Genomic DNA, 22,504 nt, shown 5'->3' with positions numbered 1-22,504 from the left:
CACAAAGCACTATGAAATTTACCTCAGTACCTGCACACAGTCCCTCCCACCCCCCATCACTGGTTACTGTTCTACTTGTTTCCTGGTGGCTTTTGTTTTTATTTTCACAGTCTGCAGCTTTTTTTGTAGTCTGGTGCTTCTAGTTGTAATCAGTGTGGGGAAAGAGGTTGGCTTACTCCATCTTGGCTCACTGTAACTCCTATATACTGTTTAAGAGTATTTTTTATCCACTGTATTCCAAGAATTTAGAAGGGATACATAAATTTTTTGTATTGAATTAAAGACCATGTGAATAAGTTTTTGTAGCCTAAATTTAATTCTTGAGGGAGAGCTGATGGTAGTTTTTCTTTGTTACTAACAGTTTTAAACCGTTTCTTTTGTTGCTAACAGTAAGTTAGATTCTAAATTAAATGGGTTCCTTTTTATAAGTTTAACCAAAACTGCAATATTAATCTTAGATACCTGTCACGGTTGAGAAATAGAATGTTTTGCTTAGTAATATAAAAGACTATTTATGTGAAAATACTTTAGCCTATAGGAGCGAATAGTAAAAAAAGCATGTAAATATTTATATTTGTCATAACAATTTTGTTAGCACTTTGATATATCAAATTCTGGCTTTCTTTTGTTTTCTTTTAAACTAGAGGATCTACCCCATCCCACCCGACCCACCAAAAGTTTAGTGTATAGGTTTGATCTTACTAGACAGATGATTATTACTTCAGATTTATAATTAAGAAAATGGGCATCATTTTTCTTGGTAATATCTTACACTTTTTTTTTTTTTAAAGATTTTCTTTATTTATTTGAGAGAGAGAGCATGCACAATTGGGGTAGGGAAGAGGGAGAAGCAGACTCCTCGTTGAGCAGGAAGCCCAAAGTGGGGCTGGATCCCAGGACTCTGAGATCATGACCTGAGCTGAAGGCAAAACACTTTACTGACTAAGCCACCCAGGTGTCCAACTTTTTTTTTTTTTTTTAAAGATTTTATTTATTTATTTGACAGAGAGAGGGATCACAAGTAGGCAGAGAGGCAGGCAGAGAGAGAGAGGAGGAAGCAGGCTCCCTGCTGAGCAGAGAGCCCGATGCGGGACTCAATCCCAGGACCCTGAGATCATGACCAGAGCCGAAGGCAGCGGCTTAACCCACTGAGCCACCCAGGCGCCCCCAACTTTTTTTTTAAAAGGGTTTGGGATTTGAGATCCTGAAAAAGATGCCAATTTTGCATAACCTTCACCAAATAATATGTACTTTCATTGTACTTAACTATACTCTGAGGCTGTTTATTTGAAGATTTCCTATCTGCAAAAGCACACTCAGTTCCATGAAGGCAGAGTTGTCTGCCTCTTCTATTAGATCCATGGTGCCTGGTACTAATGAGTATATTTGGAATGAGTGATGAATTGTTAGATTATAGATAATTTACATTTTATGTCATTTTTGTGCTTTTTTGGTGCTTTTTTAATGTTTTCCAATTTTTCTGTACTAAAATATAATACAGGAAAAGGTTCTAAGGGCATTTTAAAAGGGGAAACAACTTAATTTTGCTCACTGATTTTTAGGTGTTAGAGCATTTCAGATTTTATGTGCTTTAGTGTTCCCAGTTACATACGGCTTAATTCAAAGATGCATTTGAAACTTTGTTTTGAAGTTTTTATACTCTCACATTATTTAGTGTAAAATTAGGAGCTGTGCCTTCTTTAAAAGTGTGATCTGAGAGTCCTGGCAGAATATCTGTAACATATCTTTTTGGCTTTTGCTCTTTAAAAAATTCTGTGTGTTCAAGAATACTGCTACTTTAGTAGAAGTAACCCACACTTATATATTAATTCAAACATTTTTTAACAAAGAAATTTAATATAAAGTCACTATTGGTCACATTATTCTTTTAGAACATGCTTTTTCTTAATGTTGCTTCTAGTGTTGAATCTGCTACTGTTAACTCTGTTACTGTTCTCTGGTCACATTCTGTCAAGTGTATCTGATTTTATGTTACAGTATTTAATATTGTGTATTGTATCTCAACCCAAAAATAATAGGAAAGATCTTGCTATACAGAAAAGGAGAACTTGTATATTAGAGAGTGACAAATTTTAGATATAGGGAATACTTAGGTTTTGAGTTGTTGAAGTAAAATTTGTAATAAAGTATTTTGGTTTTTGGGAATTATACTTGGAGAATAATCTCTTTAAATGACTATCAGTGAAACAATTATCTTATTTACTTTTTATTCCTATATGCAAAATACTGAATTTCTTTTTTTAAGTTATTTAGGAAAAATAGAAATTTAGAAAAATTTTAATTTTGACTTTGAATTATAAAAATAATTTTCAAAAAATATTTGCAAAAATTAAATCTATACAATCATTTACAGCTTTTTCTATTGTATTAGCTTTCTGTTACTTTGCAGCACATTGCCACAAACTTAGCTTATGGTTTAAAGCACCACAGATTTATTTTATAAATTCCATGGGTCACAACCTAAGCACTGCTGTGTTTGCAGATGGGCTCACCAGGCGGAAATCAAAGTGTCTGCCATGCTCTGTGCTCTTATTTGAGACATGGATTTCTCTTCTAAGCTCATTTAGGTTGTTGACTGAATGAATACAGTTCCTTGCTATTACAGGGCTGAGGTCCCTGTTTCGTTTGCGGGCTGTGGTCTGGGGATTGCTCTCAGTTCCTACAGCCACCTTTGGGGTTTGGGTTTTAGTAGTCATATGGCAGTGAGAGAGAGCTAGTTCTTTGGTGTCTTTTCTGATAAGGACACTAATCTTGTTGAGTCAGAACTGCATTCTCACAATCTCATTTAACTTTAATTACCTGTATGAAGTCTCTGTTTCCAGATATAGTCACATTAGGGATTGGGAATTTAGTGTATGAATTTTGGAAGGAGTTACTGTGGAGGACCATTGTGGCAAGTAGAGCAAGATTGTATTGAAATACAGTTACTGTGTTTTTCAAAGTAACCTATGCATGCATTTTTTTTTAAGTACAAAAGAGATTTTATTGGAAGTTCTTCCTTCTCACATCATGATGGATCCCCGAAAGAGGAAAATGTTTAAGATCTTAACACTTCAGTTCTGATGATATTAATTTCATATATCTAAGCAGTATTTTTGTAACACTGTTTCTTGAATTGTCTGTTTTAGATATTTATTGACTTTTTGCAAGAATTGATGAGGCATTAGTTCACTTGTGCTGCCCTTGTTGTCTTTAATACCTTAATTTTGAGGGGTGGGACTCTGGAATTAGATAAGCCAAATTATTTTCCTCTGGCTGTATCTTCTGTGTTTACTGTGGCTTGTGATTTCCTCTTTGTGACATCATTTACTAATCCTCTTAATCATTTGGGTTTGTTTTTCTGAAATTTGTGACATCTTATCTGTTGATTTACTCCCTTCCCTGTTCTGCTTACATTTTGAGTTCTTTTTACCTTTTTAAAATTCTATTCCTTTATTCTTCCAGTAGGAGGAAGAGAAGAAAAATGTCTGTAGTTAGCGTGCTATCTTGAATTGAAGGTATCAAGATGGTGTTTGTTCTAGTATCTTTTTTGATTTCTGATTTTCGAGATTTGAGGGATCCTAACTAGTCCGTTTGTTCATTCCTTCTTCCTTTCTTTTTGAATTTATTATTTATTAGAGCACAAGCACAGGGAGAGGAAGAAGGGAGCCCAACATGGGGCTGGATCACAGGATGCTGAGATTATGACCTGAGCTAAAGGCTTAACTGACTGAGCCCCCCATGTGTCCCTTAACTAGCACTTTAAAGGCAGTAGAGGCCTGTTGTTAGGAAAGATAGATTGGGTTGATGACTGTTTTAATTATCTTAGGTTTATATACTGGGTTATTTCCATTGATCATAGAACCACAAACTTGAAGGCTAACATTAACCTGTAAATGAGCAAGATTTTACCAACATTTGAATGTTCTTTGGGGGAATGTCAGATAATGAGGTTTTCATTGGGCTCTTCCAGAGTAATGATAGAATTCATATAATAACTGTGCTCAAATTGGGAAAGGCATTAACATTTTTGATGGAGAAAGAAATCACAAGTAGGCAGAGAGGCAGGCAGAGAGCGGGAAAGCAGGCTCCCTGCATCCGGATGCGGATGCGGATGCGGGGGCTCAATCCCAGGACCCTGGGGTCATGACCTGAGCCACCCAGGCACACCACATTAACATTTTTGAAGTGAATTTGCATAAAATAAGAGCATGAAGCACAACATTTTGTTAAGTTTTGGGTAGTGAGTCACTATGGAAGAGGGCAGATGAGGGAGGTCATGAATATGTTTATCCAAATGCAAAAAAGAAGTGTACATTTCTAGGACTGAGAAATACTGCCCAAATTCAAGATTGACTTGATTTTGTAAGTAAGTTCTGTTGGAACATACCATGCCCATTCATGTGTGAATTGATCCTTGGTCCTTGACTGCTTTCTTGCTGCAGGGGTAGAGCTAAGTAGTGTGAAAGAGACCATGTGGCTTCTAGAGCTTAAAGTACTTGGCTGTGCTGACTGGTCCTTGGCCTAGTCAATAGCAGAATCTTTATCAAAAATGAGTTTTTTGTTGGAATAGTCAGCAGGAACTAAGATATTTCAGTTTAGATTTAAAAAAAAAATCCTCAAACCTTGATTAAAGTCACTAGAAAACGATTTCATTAAAAGTTGTTTTCAGATGTCAAAAGAATACATTTGTTGTGGTGCCTGCAAGTTCCTGAGGGGAGTTGAAACATAAAGGATCCAGGCTATTGTTCAGAGCCTTTGTTTTATATTGATAAGTCTTGAGTAGCCATAGGAAGGGGCAGGTCAAGACTGGGACTTCATTTCAGTCACTGAGGTCAGAGGGACCTGGAGAGTTTGTATAAATAAAGGGTTGTCCGATGAGATTAGATAACATTAGAACACAGCATTTGAGGGGAAGAAGCTTAGATTTGGGAAGAGGAGTTCAGACCTAGCAGGTTATCAGTAGACCTAGAAAAGTGAAAACTATCTTAAGTGAGGGAATAATTTGATGGAACAAACTGACAGGAATCAGCAGCCATTTAAACTTCAGAAAACGAGGTAGGAGGGAGCCAGGCCCAGGAAATAGATTGGTGGGATCAAAACCTATATATGAGGGGTGCCTGGGTGGCTCAGTCAGGTAAACACCCGACTCTTGACTTTGGCTCAGGTCATGATCTCAGGGTCATGGGATCAAGCTCCATGTCTGACTCCCTGCTCAGTGATTCCAAATTCAGTGGGGAGTCTGCTTGAGATTCATTCTCCCTTTGCCCCTCCCTGCACACGCCCACCCACGCTGTGTCTCTCAAATAAGTAATCTTTGAAAAAAAAAAAAAAAAAGCCTTAACATGAGAAAACTTGGTATTTAGAGAGCCCAAATTTAGAGTGCGTGCAGCCCTGATCTTGTGACCCAAGTATAGAGATGGGAGCCATTAGGGAAATGAAAATGGAGGTCACAGGATAAATTTTCATTCTTTTCCAACATTTTCCAGCATAAAACCAGATCAAATTTTGAGAATACAGGGAGAATTACATTCCCAATTTTGGTGAGGAGTTGATATATCTAATTAGAATGAGGGTTGGAACGAAACTTGACACTTCCTAATGGCAATGTTGTAGCAGAATTGTTACCAGCTGGATAAGACAGGTGTATTACTGTGTATCAGACACTCTGTCCTATCCTATAGATAAAAAGATTAAATATTCTCTCTTGACATACGTTAGACTACTTATAGAAGTTTTTAAAAAGCTTTGAATGGTGTGATATTTCAGCACTGTTTTCTTTTTCTAAAGTCCTGACTGTTATAGTGATGTCATACCTGTCTCAACAAATGGTCTTTGAGGGAGGTCCTAGAGGATGGAGTTTGATGTTGAGGGTTGACAACAGGGGAATGTATAAGAACACTTAAATTTGGAGGAAAAGGGGCACCTAGATTAACAGTCTGACTCTGATTTCGGATGGAGTCATGATTTCAGGTTTGTGGGGGGCCTGCTTGGGATTCTCCCTCTCTCTCACAGCCCCCTACCACCCCCCCATAGAAGGAGAAAACAGAAGGTGGATGATGATAAGCTGTCTCTGCAGTCAGGTGCTGGGTTCACATTAGTTCGTTAAATGTATAAATTTATATTCCACCTACTTCAAAGAGAACTTTGTATCAAAATTAGACACTGGTGAAAATATATTTTATATTTGGATACAGTAAAACTAATAGTTAAATATAGCAGAGAAGTAGATGTCAATAGACATTTGAGATTTATGTTCTGACAAGTAAAATAAACTTGAGCAAGCTCACTTAGAAGCCAAGGTACTAGATGGGAGAAACATGTTAAATCATCTTTTCTTAATTAAAAAAGTAAGCCCGTGGAAACTGGCTGAGTCATTCTCCTGTTCTGCATTCAAGGAGAATATACTTTGGGAATTATTGCATAAGAGGTGTTTTTTTTGGGGGGGGGGTGTTGAAGATAATTATTTCTTTAACAGATGGGTAAAACACAGTGTTTCTAGAGCAAGTCTTTCATCAGTCTTTGTAAGCTGAGGACTTAGTTAAGGCATTCATTGAAGAGTTAGATGAAATGATCTGTGCCTATTTTCTCATGATCAGATTTAATAAAGAAATGAGATTTTAGAGAATCTAGAGTAATGGTTAGTTAGAAGCATATAAAGTGAGCCTTGGAGGAGTACTTAACTACTCAGTATTTCTCTGAGTACTACTTTAAATTTCTGCAGTATGTGCATTTAAAAAGGCAGGGTGTCTCAGGTAAAAGCTGACTTTTCAGACTGTTGAAAATGTTTAATAAATCTTAATTATATTTCCCTTACCTCATCCCCTACCCCCATCACATATACACATACAACAACCGAAGCTTTGGTGTGCTAGACTATGAACTAATGCTTGATCGAAACTTCAGGGCTTTACTATACAAAATAAAAGTATATGTAGTCAACTGTGGGAAAAAGATGATATATCTTCATTGCTCTAATAATATAAATTATTATAGAATGGACTTGCAAGTTGCTGAGTGAATAAGTGTTTGATGGATCCTTTAATATTATTCATTTAAATGGAGAACGCCTACAGAGTAGGATTTTAATTTTAATAATGGCTCACCCTGTTGAGCAACTTTAGTGTGTTCTAAAAGCTTTATTTTTATGTGATGTTTCTGTGAAATGAGTTTCTGTTCTGCTAATGAAAAACCTAAGGTTCAGAGATTTAGCAGCTTATGATAAGATGATGTAGTTGAACTCATACCCATGTCTTTCTGTGCAGAGCTCGTGCAATTGTCTTGTGTGTGTTCATTTTAACTTATTCTTAACAAATACCTGTTTTCTCCCAGATAGCGAAGATATAGTTTGGATAAAAGGGGAAAAAATCTAAACAAAAAAGACATGGTGTCTATCCTTAGAGCTTAATCTCTTATAGGAGAGGGTAGGAGCAGATTTCATATGGGCAGTAGCCAGGACCTACTGAGAAATTCTGAGAAATTGACCTTTATTTTATACATATAGCTTATTGTAAGCACTGTAGAATGTGTTGATGTTATTTTGTACCTGGTAGTAATTGAAGCCACAAGTATATTAAAATTTCAGGTAGTAATTGAAGCCACAAGTGTATTAAAATTTCCTGTGACTTTAGCAGACATAACTTCTTAAATGATCTCATGGGATCTTGACCTAATGGTTGGCAGTATCAACAGGTGGGCACTTCTTTGGGAACTTAAAGGGAAGCACATTTGTACTTTTCCACAAATGATTTCAGCTTGAACAGCTCTTGTAGCATTAACATCTTAACTGTATTAAAGGAACTTACATCCTTTGACCTTTGATGATACTGTCATTCTTTGTGACAGTCCATTTAAAGATCAAGTATTAGTTAGATGATCAGACAAGTAAATGTGAAAGTATTATGATGAGTGCTTCAAAGGTGAATGACAGTACAGTGAGAGTATGGAAGAGTAGGTACCGATCTGGCTGGGAGGGTAGGGAAGGTTTCCTCATTAAGTGTTGCTCCAACTGAGATGAATGAGTACACATTAACTAGTGAGGAGACCCTGGTGAAGAGTATTCCAAGTAGAGGGAACAAGCCCATTTTCAATGCTCTGTGGCAGGAAACTGAAAAAAGACCATTGTTCCTGGAGCAAAGGGCTCAGCAGGGAAGCATAGAATACGAGACTGGAAAGGTGGAGAGGCGTTCCCATATGTGTTTATCCAAAGCATGGGAAGTGAATTGACCTTTTTAAGGGGATATTAGTCACCTGATTAGATTAGTTTTTGAAAAGATAGACATGCACTTCCATTTGGATTGTCCTCTGGGTGAGAGATGAAAGTGTTTGGGGCTACGGTTGTGGTTGTGGTTAAAGGAGAAAGGAAAAAATATGGGAAAAAGGAGAAAATATAGATAGAATCAAGTAGAATTCATTGATAGGTTATAAGGGGTGCCAGAGCGAAAGCTGTAGAGGACTCCCTAAGTTGCTAGTTGACTAACCAACGCATTCTGTTTTAGTTACTTTTAAGTCTGTTCAGGTGTTTTGCAATGTTATAATGGCCAAAGCTTAGTTTCCAGACTTGAAGTTATTATCTTACAGCATTATAGTTAAAATCTTGTCATCTCTGAGTACAGTGCATGTTTTAATCAGTATTCATTTAAGCTTCATTTGTTCATTGCTTGATTCTCCCCCTTTAATTGTTTTCTCTTTAAGCAGTTTTATTATCCTTTACCTATATGAGAAATTTCAAAACAAAACTATTTTTTGGTGGAGATTACTGTTAAACCTGAATCCTTTGATTTCTAAAAAGTTTTGAGATATAATTCATATACCATACAATTAACCAGTTTGAAGTGTATAATTCAGTGGCGTTTAGTGTGGTTCTTCAACCTTACCACAATCAATTTTAGAATATTTTATCATCCCCCAAAAGAAATGTACTCAGTAGTTATTCATCATTTCTTCCCAATTCCCCCAGTTGCAGGCCGTCCCGAATAGATTTGCCTTTTCTGAACATACCATATAAATGGAATCTTAAAATATCTGGTCCTTTTTAATATGGCTTTTTAAACTCAGAATAATGTTTTCACGGTTCATCTGTTTTGTAGCGTGTATCAGTACTTCATTCCTTTTTTATGGCTAATATTTTGAATGATTATAACACATTTTGTTTATCCATTCATTTTTTTTAAAAGATGTTATTTATTTATTTGACAGAGATCACAAGTAGGCAGAGAGAGAGAGAGGAGGAAGCAGGCTCTCCGCTGAGCAGAGAGCCCGATACGGGGCTCGATCCCAGGACCCTGGGATCGTGACCTGAGCGGAAGGCAGAGGTTTTAACCCACTGAGCCACCCAGGCGCCTCTTATCCATTCATTTGATGGACATTTGGGTGGTTTCTACTTTCTAAAGGACTTCTATAAATAATGTTGCAGTGACCATTTGTGTATAGGTTTTAATGTGAATATGTATTTTCAGTTAATCTAAGTATATAACTGGGAGTAGTTTGGTGGGTCATACTACATATTATTGTGTTTCACTTTTTGAGGAATTGCCAAGCCATTTTCCTAAGCTGCTGTACCATTTTATATTCCCACTAGCAATATATAAGGGTTCTAGTTTCTCCACATCCTTGTTCACACTTGTTATTATCTGTCTTCTTGATTATAAACAACTAAGTTTGAAATTGTAACTCATTGTGGTTTTGATTTGCATTTCTCTGAGGGCTAATGATGTTGAACTTGATTTTTAAAAGAAAGCAGCACTTTGATTTTATTGAGAATATAAAAATGGAAATGTTTGGTAATTTCTTGCACTTGCTTAGAGACATTAGTTTTGCTGTCTTTAAAATTTGTTCTTCTTTTTTATCAGTTGTATTCCCTGAACGACTACAAACCACCCATTTCTAAAGCGAAAATGACCCAAATTACTAAGGCAGCCATCAAAGCTATTAAGGTGAGTAATTTTACACTTCTGTTTTCAGAAGAAAATACTATTCTAATATTTTAGAAGAAGGATGATTATTACAGGCTATACAGTTAACCATTGAACATTACAGATTTGGTCTGCACGGGTCCACTTACACATGAGTTTTTTTGGATAAATTCAGTGCATTACTGTGAATATATTTTTTCTTCCTTATGATTTTCTTAACAACGTATTGTCTCCAGCTTACTTTGTTGTAAGGATGCAGTATTTAATACGTATAACATAGAAAATATGTGTTAATTAACTTATCAGTATGGCTTCTAGTCAATAGTGGCTGATTTGGGGGGATTGTCAGAAGTTACATGTAGATTTTCAACTGTGCAGGGAATTGGTTGTTTAAGGGTAAGCTGTGTATTCTCTTCCTTTTTGCAGAGTTAATACATATTCATGAGGAAAAACAAAAATAAAAATTAATTATCACCTGTGAACTCTCCCATCTAGAGATAAACATTTAACACTTTTGGTAAATATTCTTCCATAAGCTTTGAAGCTATCATTTTTCTTTACTTAGGCAAGATTTTAGGTAGAGCCACGTTGTGGAGACTGTGTTTCTTATTTGTCACACTGACTTTACAGAATCTTGGTATAGATTTCTAAATAAAATTAATAGTTTTTTCCTTACTGATTCTATTATAGATTTGAATATGAGCCATTATGAAAAACAATTGAACCTCATTGTATATAGGACATTTAAGCTGTGGGAAGAGGCCATAGGTCTTTAGCCATTGCTTTGATACAGAGGTTTTGAGCTAATCTATGTTGACTCACTGATCCTTCCGAAAATCGCAGAGAAGGCTTGAACTTCCCTGTAGAGAATACACATGCACAGTTTTGCCTAAAATTTCTTGACTTTAAGGATCTTTTTTGAAGTTCAACCATAGATACCTCTTTCTAAGTGGTCCTTGTCTGCAAAGCTAAGGCTCCCTGATTTAGTAGGGCTATTAGAATCAAGAATGAATGAGTGCTTATATTTAATTAAATAGGTTTTAACCTGTGGATATTTGGTAATATGTTTCCCTACTGTAAATAAGAGCATCAGCCATAACCAGAAGTACCAATTATTTAAATAAATAATCCTTAAATAATAACATTATCTATTAGATTTAACAAATTCTTATTTACGGAAAGAATTGCCACTAGAAGAAAATTCCGATAGTTGGTTTTTCAGTGTTCTGGCGGCCAAAGCTTATTTGTCAGACATGTAGTTAATTTCTTACATCATTATAGTTAAAATTCCTGTATTTATATGCAGAAAATCAAAGAGGTGATAAGTGAAAAGTATGGTGACCAGTAAGCATTCAAGCGAGAGAATTCTTTAAACAAGTGTATTTTTGGGTGTCTGAATGTTTATTTAGTCTTTTGTGCTTTCTTTATCTTATTTTACATTGTGATCTGATTTTTATGATCGTGATTCTGAGAGTGTGCAAACATGTGTATTACCATTTTTAGCCTGAAAATAATTGATGCATTTTATATGACTTGAGAATACTTCTAAAAAAATTTTTTTTCATTATAGTTGATACATGGTGTTCTAGATTTAAGAGTACAATATTAGTGATTCAGCATCTCTATTCGTTATGCTATGCTCACCGCAAGGGTAGCTGTCATCTGTCACTATACATTGCTATTACAGTATCATTGATTATATTCCCAGTGCTGTACCTTTTGTTCCCATGACTATTCATTTCATAACTGGAAGCCTGTATCTCCTCCCCTTAACCTATTTTTCCCATCTCTCCACTGCCCCCTTTCCCTCTGAGCAGAATATTTTCAAATTAAAATGCTCTGTAAAGTATTAGCAGCAGCATTACTCCTATTTTTCAGATGTGGGAAGGGTCTAAGAAAATAAGTAATTTGCAGTAGTCAGAATAAGTACAGCTAAATTTGAATCCAAGTTTCAGTCAAGAGCCTAAACATTATGATATACTGTACTACTTTGATTTATTGTTACTGCTTTATATTTTTTAATTTTGAAAATTTAGACATGTTGCAAAATACTATAATGACCGGGGTGCCTGGGTGGCTCAGTGGGTTAAGCCTCTGCCTTCAGCTCAGGTCATGGTCTCAGGGTCCTGGGATCCAGCCCCACATCCGTCTCTCTGCTCAGCGGGGAGCCTGCTTCCCTTCCTCTCTCTCTCTGCCTGCCTACTTGTGATCTCTCTCTGTCAAATAAATAAATAAAAATCTATAAATTTTTATATAAATTATTTATTAAATATTTATATAAATTATTTATTATAAATTTATAAATAAAAACTTAAGAAATATATATTATAATGACCAACACATAGTCTTCCCTCAGATTTGCCAGTTAACATTTTGCTACAGTTTGGTTTATTTCTACACACACACACATATACACATACACACAAACATTTTTTGGCTGAATCATTTGATAGTTTCAGATTTCATTCATAATAGCTCTTAATCTCTAGATACTTGAATTTGAATCTCTTAAGAACAAAGACATTTCTTAAGTAACTATATTGTACACTGACCACATGGAAGAAATTTCAGGATCCAGTAAGATCATATATTACATTTATTTGTCTTGTCACGCAGCCATACTCAGCCTTTGTTTTGTTTTTCATACCATTGATATTTTTGAAGAGTTCATACCAGTTGTTTTGCAGTATTGTATTATTTTAAACTGCATTTAGCACATGTGTAAATTGAGATTTGAGCTGCTTTTTAAAATCAGTTTTAAGTGATACTGTTTTATATTGAGGTAAGTCACTAATTTTTTTTATCAGTGATTAGGGACATGATTATTTTAATGGGTGCTTGTTAACACTGCACACTGTCAGCAAAATTTCACAAAATAGCTGTTGGGGAAGAAGGCCTATGTGAATTGGTAAACTTTGAATTTAGTAAGCAGTTTTACTCAGAATTACAGTAGTAAAGTAGCTAGAAGCAAAGAGAACTATTAAGATGTTTTCCAGAAGAACTTATTATTTAGTACAAATTATTCAATGTGTAATTAATATTTTGTATGTTGCTTTTAAATGTTTAAGGTAATGCTTACTTTTAAGAAGTTGTTTTGGCTTTTTTATTTAAGTGACTTAGCACTGTTGAGTAAGCTGTTTTTATAGTATGAAAATTATACCCAAGCTTAAACTTGTACATTTTGACTTGATGACTATGAGTAATGAGTTTTTCCTTTCTTTTTGATTTTTGGATTTCTTGATGCAGTTCAAAGGAATGTTCATATGTCTCTTCAGTCTAAGGGGATGTCCTTTAAAAGTATAATTCCTGGGATCAAAAGTATAAGTAGAAGCACAATTTAAGTTGTTTAAACAAATATGCTAATTATGCAGTTGCCATTAAGATATTAAAATTTATTAAGCACAAGTTTTAGATATCTTTTGTTTAATTTATAATTTTTTTAATCTGTAATTTCTAATTTGTTCCTTTTAGGTTTATTCATAGTGTTGTTTCTAAAACTTACACCTGTTTTCTTATAATTGATAGCATCCTATTATTCACTTCACTTCTGTTGGTTTGTTTTAGCTAATCCATGAGAACTTTATACATCCCTGTATCTTATTATATATACTTGTTCCACTTTCCAGCAAAAACGAGATGATGAAGTTCAAAACAACTCCTTTGCATATGTTTATGAATGCTATTTTTTGAGTTATTTGATATTTCTAGTATTACCCTAATTTAATGATACCATTGGAAATCTTTTTCTTCCATGAAAGGAGGAATATACATCCGCCAGTATGCTTATTACAGGTACTTTACTGTCAACCTAACAGTATGCGAAAGTATGATTTTATGAGGACTGTGTTAAAATTCTTTTGTATCTCATAGCACACTTTGGATATACAGTTTGCCCTTTAACATCGTGTTGTTCGGAGTACTGATCTCTGTGCAGTCAAGAATCTGTGTATAACTTTGGACTCCCCTAAAACTTAACTACTGATAGCCTACTGTTGTCCAGAAACCTTACCTATAACATAAATAGTCGATTAAGGTTTAGTTTGTGTGTTATTTGTAATATATACAGCATTTTTATAATCAAGTGAGTCAGAGAAAATACCGTTACTAAGAATATTATAAGAAAGAGAAAATACATTTACAGTATTGTACTGAGTTTATTGAAAAAAAATCAGCATGGACCCACACAGTTCAAACCTGTGTTCAGTGCTCAGTTATACTGATCATGTATGCACGTCAAGAAACCTTAACTAATTAGGTATCATAGTTAATTGCTTCTGAAGGTGAGTGACCTGTTGGTCTCAGAATTCATGATTAAAATTCATTGTTTTGATAGACCTTTGAAACGATGTTAAACTAACTGTGCTTAACGGAAAAATTCAGACCTAATTGAACAGATTTTAAAACTACACTTCATGTTTGTTTGTTTTTTTTAGTTCTATAAACATGTGGTACAGAGCGTTGAGAAATTCATTCAGAAAGTAAGTATAATTTTCAATATGTACACTAAATGTACTGTAATTATAGATAAATGCCTTGTGCCCTATCTTTTAAATCAACTACTCAGGTTTTGTTTTTGATGGACTATTCAAAAGTGATTCCATTTATTTTATTTTCTAATTAAGAAATAAAGGTGCCTGGGTCGCTCAGTTGCTTAAGGGTCTAACTCTTGATCTTAGCTCAGGTCTTGATGTCAGGGTTTAAGCCCCCCACACTAGGCTCCACCAGTATGGAGCCTACTTAAATAAAGAAGTAAGTAAGTAAATAAATAAATAAATGAAATGATAGTGCTTTTTGGATAATTCTGAAAACAATAGCTTTCATTCAGGTCGATGTTCTTGTTAATTTGCAGTGCCATAGTGAACATCTGTTCCCTGAAAAAAATGGTGTACATATGATTTTTCAAGTATGTTAATTCTCACTTGTCATTTTAGCAGAATGCCTAGAAAGCAGCTCTTCTTTTAGATAAAGTGTGGATAAGACATTGCCTACCCACTACTTCTCTTCTGCTGATTGATTTTGTCTCATCCATTAAGACATTATACATCTCAGCATCTTATTTTATAGACCTGAAGTTCCATTGTCTAGGGTAAGCGAGGGTAATGAAGTTGAAAATAGCTAGCTGTCTTACACACATTTGATAATACTTCTTGTAAGCAGAGTCCAAGGTGACTAGATTATAGTTTTTTGCTCTCCTGGTGATCAGTGCCCTATTCATGCCACAGTTTTTGGCAGGAGTGCACACAGCTTAAAACTTACAAAATGATACTATATTTGTACTTTACTGTAACTGAATTTAGGTTTTGTACTCTGACCATGTTCATGTTCCTGGATGTAACCAGTACCAATTTGAGAATCAGTGGTATATGGCATTTAAGGATTCAGGAAGATTGCAGTGTTTTTTGAAAATAGTTGACAAGGAGAAGGGTATGTGAATCAGTCAGTTGACTGTCATGTCAGTAACCTTGAGTAAATCAATTTCGTTAATCTTTCTGTGATTCAGCTTTTTTCTGAAGTCTTGGTTTCTTAGTACTTAGAGTATTAGTAAAACATACTTTGAGTTGAACAACTAGTGAATTGAGGCTGAGATGCAAAGTAAAATATAGTAAGTATGCTGTTTTAAAAAGGTAAATCACAGTATAATAGAAATGTTGGCGATTGGAAAATTTCATTGTTCTAAAACTTTTAAAAGTTATTTTAAAAAGTTTTGAATGTCTAAAGCAGTGCATCTTAAACTTTTTGGTGCATTGGAGTTACCTTGGGATCTTGTTAAAATTCCGATTCTGAATTCACTAAGTGTGTCAAGGGGCTGAGAGTCTGCATTTCTACCTGTTCTTAGAGGATACTTCAGCTGTTAGTTTAGAAACCACAATTTGATTAATAAGAGTTTAAGGGATAAACACAAATTTACCAATAAATTTTTTTTACTGATTTTTATTTAGAGCAGGGGTACTTTTAATAAGATATTTCAGAATCTTAAACCTTGGGGAGCAGAATTATCTCCATTGTGAGATAATTGTAGAATCAGCCTGGAAAAGCAAGTCGGTATTGCGGGGGCGAGGGGATGAAGTTAAAAAAAAAAAAAAGGTGGAATTTCATCTCTCTTTACAAGACATTCCAAGGTATAACATTCCACATAGAAATAAGAAACCTGTTGAGAGGAGAAGCCTCATACAGTATGTACAGTTTGGAACTGTTCAAATATAGTAATTATATGAAGTGCTCCAGTGGCCACATTTTAAAAAGAGTTCTTAGTAGAGACAGTAGGACAAACTTAAACCTAACATAGTATGAACAACTTTATGCCTCACCCGTGCAGTCTGAAAGTTAGAAGTCCCAGGTATGCCATTCTCCATTTAGAATGTATAACCTTCAGGGGTAATTTCTGGCACAATATTTTGATTTTTCTCCTAAGAGAAATACTTCTCAGACAGGTTTAGAGAAGCTTTGTATAGATTCTCGTTTTCATGGTCTTAGGGAGCTTCAGTTTTATCTAGCCCTCCACAGTCTTTGGTCATTATATACTGAGTTCTGAGTTTCACCTAGTTTCTCCACAGCCTGAAAGAGGTTTGAAATGGTATCTTTCATAGTTAAGAGGTTCATCCACATTTCTGTTATGTCATAGTGAATGAGGTAAACCATCTGTACAGCTCTTCCATCACTTGTACAGTTGGTCACAGTCTAACAGCTTACTGTTGTACCTTAAAGTCTGCCTTAGAGGGATACCTTGCTGGCTCAGTCAGTAGAGCATGAGACTTTTGATCTTAAAGCCTGACTTAGAACCAAAGAAGAATGACATTGCCAGTCAGTGTTTGGGCAGAAATTTGAATACTTTACCCCTACCCAGTTTAAAACAGAAATTCAGCAGTGGGTTGGTTCATGGTAAATTGAGTTGTGTGAGTGCATTTTTAAGCTAGTTTGTGAAAATTGCAGATTCATGTGTCATTTAATCAATAGATGATGCTTGCATTAGATTATGGTAAAGAGAGCTATACTCTTCACCCAGGTTCTCCCAGTGGTAATGTCCTGATAACATAAGTACTAAAACCAGGACATTCATACAGTCCACCAAACTCAGATTTTACCAGTTTTACATGCACTCATTTGTGTGTATGTATATTTAGTTCTATGCAATTTAATCACATGTATTGATTCATAAAACCAGCACTGTAGTCAGAATATAACATAGTTCATCACCCCAAGGAGCCATCATGTTCCTTCTCCTTTTTATAGAGCCACCTTCTACTCTATCCCCGCGCCGCCCCCCCCCCGCAACTCCTGGGGGCGTTAGTCTGTTCTCTGATTTGCCATTTCAAGAATGTTATGTAAATTTAGACTTTTGAAATGGGCTTGTTTTGTTCAGTATAATTTTGTTTAGATCCATCCAAATTGTGCATGTATCTAATGGCTCCTTCATTTCTAAATGACATTCCATTGGTATGGATGTACCACAGTTTGTCTAGCCATTCACCCATTGAAAGCCATCTAAATAATTTCCATTTGGGGAGGCTTTTATTAATAAAGCTGCCAGGAACATTCGTCTGTGGATTTTTGTGTGAATATAAGTTTCCATTTCTCTGGGAAAGTAAGTTCATGTTGTTTCTTAAGAAACTGCCACTCTTTCCTAAAATGGTTGTACTATTTTACATTCCCACCAACAGTGTATGACTGATCCAGTTTCCACATTCTTTGCCATCATTTGGTGTTACCACTTTAGCTATTCTGATAAATGTATAGTAGTGTCTCATTGTGCTTTAATTTGCATTTACCTAATGGCTGATGATGCTGAACATGTTTTCACATGCAGCTTTGGCATTTTCAGTGAAATGTCTCTTCATATTTTGTTCATTTTCTAATTGGGTGGTTTTTTTACTGTCAAGTTTTCAGAGTTCTGAATAATATTCTAGATGTAAGCCCTTTGTCAGAGAGATGGTTTGTAAATATTTTTTTCTTAGTTGGTGGCTTGTCCTTTCATTCTTTCAACACAAGATCCAAGGTCTTTTGCAGAACAAAGATTTTATTTTAGTGTTGATGAAGTTCCAGATTGTATATGGTTTTATTTAATACCAGAGGAAACCTTTTTTTCCCTCTCTCCTAGTCTCACTGGAACTTTACTATGGGCGGGGTGGAGGAAGGCAGATAAAACACTCGTAAAAATGCTGCATTACTGATGATGGTAGGGAACCAGAAGCCCACTCCACCTGTTTTGTTTTCTGCCCCATAACCCTTGACATCCTTGCATAGATGCTTTGTTTCTATGGAACCTAATTTGTAAAACCTCTGAATTAGAGTATTGTTTGTAGTAGGAAATACTGTTTTAACACATTTATGAAAAAGTCTGTTTGTTATGTACATTGCATGTAGTCAATTGAAAGATCTAAGAAAAATGTGAAGGATTATTTAATGATGTTAGCTTATAATTTTGGGTATCCTCTCGTCCCAGAACACCATATATTAGCTTGTCTTTACTTTTCCTTCATCCATCATAGACAAATAGTGCAAAAAGTGGGGAGATATTGCAGCGCTTTGGTACTGTGTTATTTGTGAGTCTGTGTTTAGCATGAGAGATTTATAGAAGAATGAATGAGAGTAATAAATGAAAAGGCAAATTAATAGTGGAAGCTGATTTCCCATAGGCCAGGAAAATTGCTTGAAAGGTTACTCTGGCTTTTCTTGCCTCTGGTGTGGGGTATGCAAAGATTTGGGCAGTTGGCCACAGATAGTTTAAAAATAGTAAATTTTCAGATTCTCATTTGCCTTATGTACTTCTTACTAAACTCTGCTCTGGGGTATTTTTGATCAGTTCTTCATCCCATACACCTTAAATTGACATTTTAAATATATCTTGAGCTTATCATTGTTAGGCATTAAGAGAAAGTTTTGTCTGTTGTGTTTAAGAACTCAAGGAAGTTTATATAAATGTTTCTTTTTATATGAAATGTTTGTACACATATACAGAAAAGTGCAGAAGACACAATATGCATAGCTTAATTTTTTTAAGTTACCTGTATAACCACCACTCAGTGCAAGACATGGAACTTTGGCTGAAGTCTCCAACTACCTCTTCTTGATCATACCTCTCCCCAAGTAATACATAGTCTGAGTTTTATGTTAGTCGTGTTCTTGTTTGACATAGTATTACTCTTTAAGTCTGCATTCTTAAAGCAGTTCAACCTGCTTTTCAGTTTTGCATAAATGGAATCCTTGTTACATATTCTTTAGTGTACAGTTGTTTTTACTCAGTATTACATGTTTAGGATTCATTCCTGTTGATTATAAAAGTATTTGTTTCTTTTCATTGGTATATATTCCGTTACGTGAATAACTTCTGCTTATCTGTTCTGTTGATAGGCATTGTGTGTGTGTGTGTGTGTGTGTGTGTGTGTGTGTGTGTGTGTGTGTGTATGTTTTCCAGTTTTTGGAGTTATGAACAGTATACTGCTGAGAATACACTTTCATATTTATCCTGGTGTAGTTTCTATTTCTGTGGAGTGGAATTGCTGGGTAGTGGGATTTGTATTTCTTTAACTTGGCTAGATAATTCCAAATAAATTATGTAATGGTTGTACTAATCATACTCCCACTCTCATTCAGTGTGTGTTTGTGTTGCTCCCATCTTTACCCACACTTAATATTGGTAGACTTAAATTCTTCTAATCTAGTAAGTCTTAGTTAAAGATTATTTTTAAAAAATACTACCCTCATTTCACCTTTACTTAAGGAGTTAAATTCCAGCCAGCTTTATATCTTCTTTGTCAGAATGTTTTTTAGATTCTTAAGGACTCATCAAATACAATGAATTTCTATAGTCAAAGAGCAAAATGTCCTTTATTCAAACCGAAAAATATTAGGTTATTATTAGTTACAAACTGTTACTACTTTTCTTCAGTTTCAGTATTATCACATTGAGGTTAATCTGAAATATTTTACTAAGCTGTACTTTAAATTTGGATTTGTTTAGATTTGTTTCATCAGGAACTGGGATAATACTTTTTTTTCTTCCTTGTCATCTCCCTTCTCCTATAGTTATATGATGATACTTTATGTCAGTGAAGTATCAAAGCCCTGTCCACCTCTTGCTTCCTTGCTTGGGTGCCCACGACCTAAGTATAAAGAGGGAAGGAATTAGTGATTCCCTATCATCCCTTTCAGCTTCACACCTTTAGGAAAACTTGAATCAACAGAAGTCTTGAAAACAACACAAAAACAGTATGTTTGCCATCTTAAAAGAAAAATACCACTTAGTCTTTCCACTTATTTTGTATCTCTGAGTTCTGTAGTTAAATGTTATTTCCTTAAGTAACACGTAGATAGAGGTTCAGAGTCAGCAGTGAAGATCTTACAGGCTCAATTAAGAGTATTATATGTGTTTAGTTCTTGTTGAACCTTCCTTCCTGATCTGTATACCTTTATTTCCTTTTCTTGTCTTGTTGCATTATCTAGGACTTCCAGTATGATGTTGAAAAGCAGTGGGGGGGGGGGGGTATCCATTCCTGGTTGTCACCCATACTTAGTGGGAAAACTTTCAGTTTGTCATCATTGAGTATGATGTTAGGTTTTTTATAGAGCCTGTACCTCTGGGCCATGGCCTTAACACATGCTTCTCAGTTTTTCTTAATCCTTCTTAGACAGGGCAGGATGGCTGTAATTTCTTTACACTAGGTCAGTGAGGCTCTGGTTAAACCCCTGCAGATCAGGCTTTGGTTAAGTAGTTTCTCCTGAGATACACCTTGTTAAGAACAGAATGCTGCTGGCTGTCTCACAGTGGTTCCTTTTCTCTACCTCCTCCCAGAAACAGGAGAGGATGTTTCTCCAGTATTCACTTTGAGAACTCATATAGTATTAGGTATGACCATGTCCTGGGAATAGCCCTTACTTAAAAGCTATTGTCTGTACCGTTCAGTGCTTTGCAAGTGCAGCCACATGCTCCTGTATTTACCATTGGAGCTCTACTTCCTTTAATGTTAACTTTTTTATTTTTTGAGAGAGAGAGGGAGCGAGAACAAGCACTCCAAAATGCGTGAGCGGGGGTGTAGGGACAGAAGGAGAGGGAGAAAGAGAATCTTAAGCAGGCTCCATGCCCAGTGCCGAGCCCCTCGATCTCACAACCCTGAGATCATGACCTGAGCTGAAATCAAGAGTTGGATGCCCAACTAACCAAGGCACCCAGGTGTCCCTAATGTTAACTTTTAGAGCAGAAAGTGGCAGCAAAAATTCTAATAATAAAATCATTATATAAGGTGTGTTTATATATTGCAAAGTATGTGGTCCAGGTCACCTAGAGAGGTTTTTTTGCCAAAAAACTCTTGACTTCTAATGGTGTTCATGTAATAGCTTGAATAACCTTAGAATGAAAGTCACATAATATGTTTAAAAGTGGATTCTCCCTGTGTTATTGACTTTCTCTCTACAAAATTATTTCTGCAGCAGAAGAAATTGAAAATTACTAAGATGTAGTTTAAAGATGATATAACTGAAAACTTAATATGACATGACTTTATTATTATTATTTAAAGAGTAAAAATTCCTTATACCAGTGGAGAGTCTTAGGGATTCTTGTATATTCAGTACTGATAGAACTTGAAGAGGAAATTGAGGAAACATTTCAGGTTCTTGGTCTTAATTTTTCCTTAGGTTTATAGTTGGTGACTCAGCTAAGTTTACCAATTACTAAGTTATTTTAAAACATTAAGTCATACTTACGATTTTCCCCCCCATTCTATGTGGCAAAAATGCCTACTCTATAAGTGAGGGAAAATCGTTCTACACATCTTAATATAGGTATATCTGAAGATACCGTGGATGAAGAAAATTTTTTTCCCCTTAGGCCTTATAGTTTATCACTAAACTGCTAATATATGTTTGAAGCTTTCAGAATCTTCACAATAGGCCTCAAAAGCTCCATTTATTATCTTGTGCTCTCATGATTCTTCTGTGTTGTGAGTTTGTAAACTGCGTTTTTGTTATGAATCAGTGAAAAAGATGTATTTTTTAAAAATTTAGTACATTCATTACTTACCATTCAGTATTTTTTTAAAAGATTTGAAAGCGAGAAAGCATGGGGTGGGGGGAGCAGAGGGAAAGGGAGAGAGAATCTCAGGCAGACACCCTGCTGAGTGCAGAGCCCCACCCAGAGCTTAATAGGAGAACCCTAGGTCGCAGCCTGAGCTGAAATCAAGAGTTGGACACTTAATTGACTGTGCCACCCAGGCACCCCTCAGTATTAATTTTTAAAGCTCTTATAAACAACTTAAAAATTCTGTTGAATCTCGCTCTCAAGGTAATCATGTATATGAAATAATTTATGTCAATTTTTTTTTGTCTTTAGCAAAATTAAGATGCCAGTAAATCAGGTCAATCAATAAATATTAATCACTTATCTATATTTGTGGCATTAGGGACTAGATAAATTTTAACAAAGTTGATGTCCTGCTTTTCATTAAATTTTAAGTTTTCTTTAGGTTGATACTTCTTTGGATGTATGGTAGTCAAAGGAAGATAGCCTTGGCCAGATACATGAACTGAAGGATGAATATGCTAGATGTTTTAGGAACATGAGGGAATACTATTTCAGGCATTCAAAAACCATAATT

At 35.4% G+C, this 22,504-nt stretch overlaps 1 protein-coding gene across 10 annotated transcripts in view; it reads left to right on the top strand.

The window, feature by feature from the left end:
- The window catches only part of SCAF8 (SR-related CTD associated factor 8), a 189,686-nt gene that overhangs the window by 22,999 nt on the left and 144,183 nt on the right, over positions 1 to 22,504 (top strand). For all 10 annotated transcript variants that reach the window (XR_004284748.1, XR_004284749.1, XR_004284750.1 and 7 more), the window contains 2 exons: positions 9,852 to 9,935; positions 14,348 to 14,392. Coding sequence is in view for 7 of the 10 variants with exons in the window: in XM_032338646.1 (XP_032194537.1) it covers positions 9,852 to 9,935; positions 14,348 to 14,392 (129 nt within the window). In the remaining 3 variants the exon portion in view is untranslated. The remainder of the gene's footprint in view (positions 1 to 9,851; positions 9,936 to 14,347; positions 14,393 to 22,504) is intronic.

Source organism: Mustela erminea, chromosome 4 (assembly GCF_009829155.1).
Source record: "Mustela erminea isolate mMusErm1 chromosome 4, mMusErm1.Pri, whole genome shotgun sequence".
In the NCBI taxonomy this organism is placed as follows: domain Eukaryota; kingdom Metazoa; phylum Chordata; class Mammalia; order Carnivora; family Mustelidae; genus Mustela; species Mustela erminea.
This window is presented reverse-complemented; position numbering and strand designations above follow the sequence as displayed.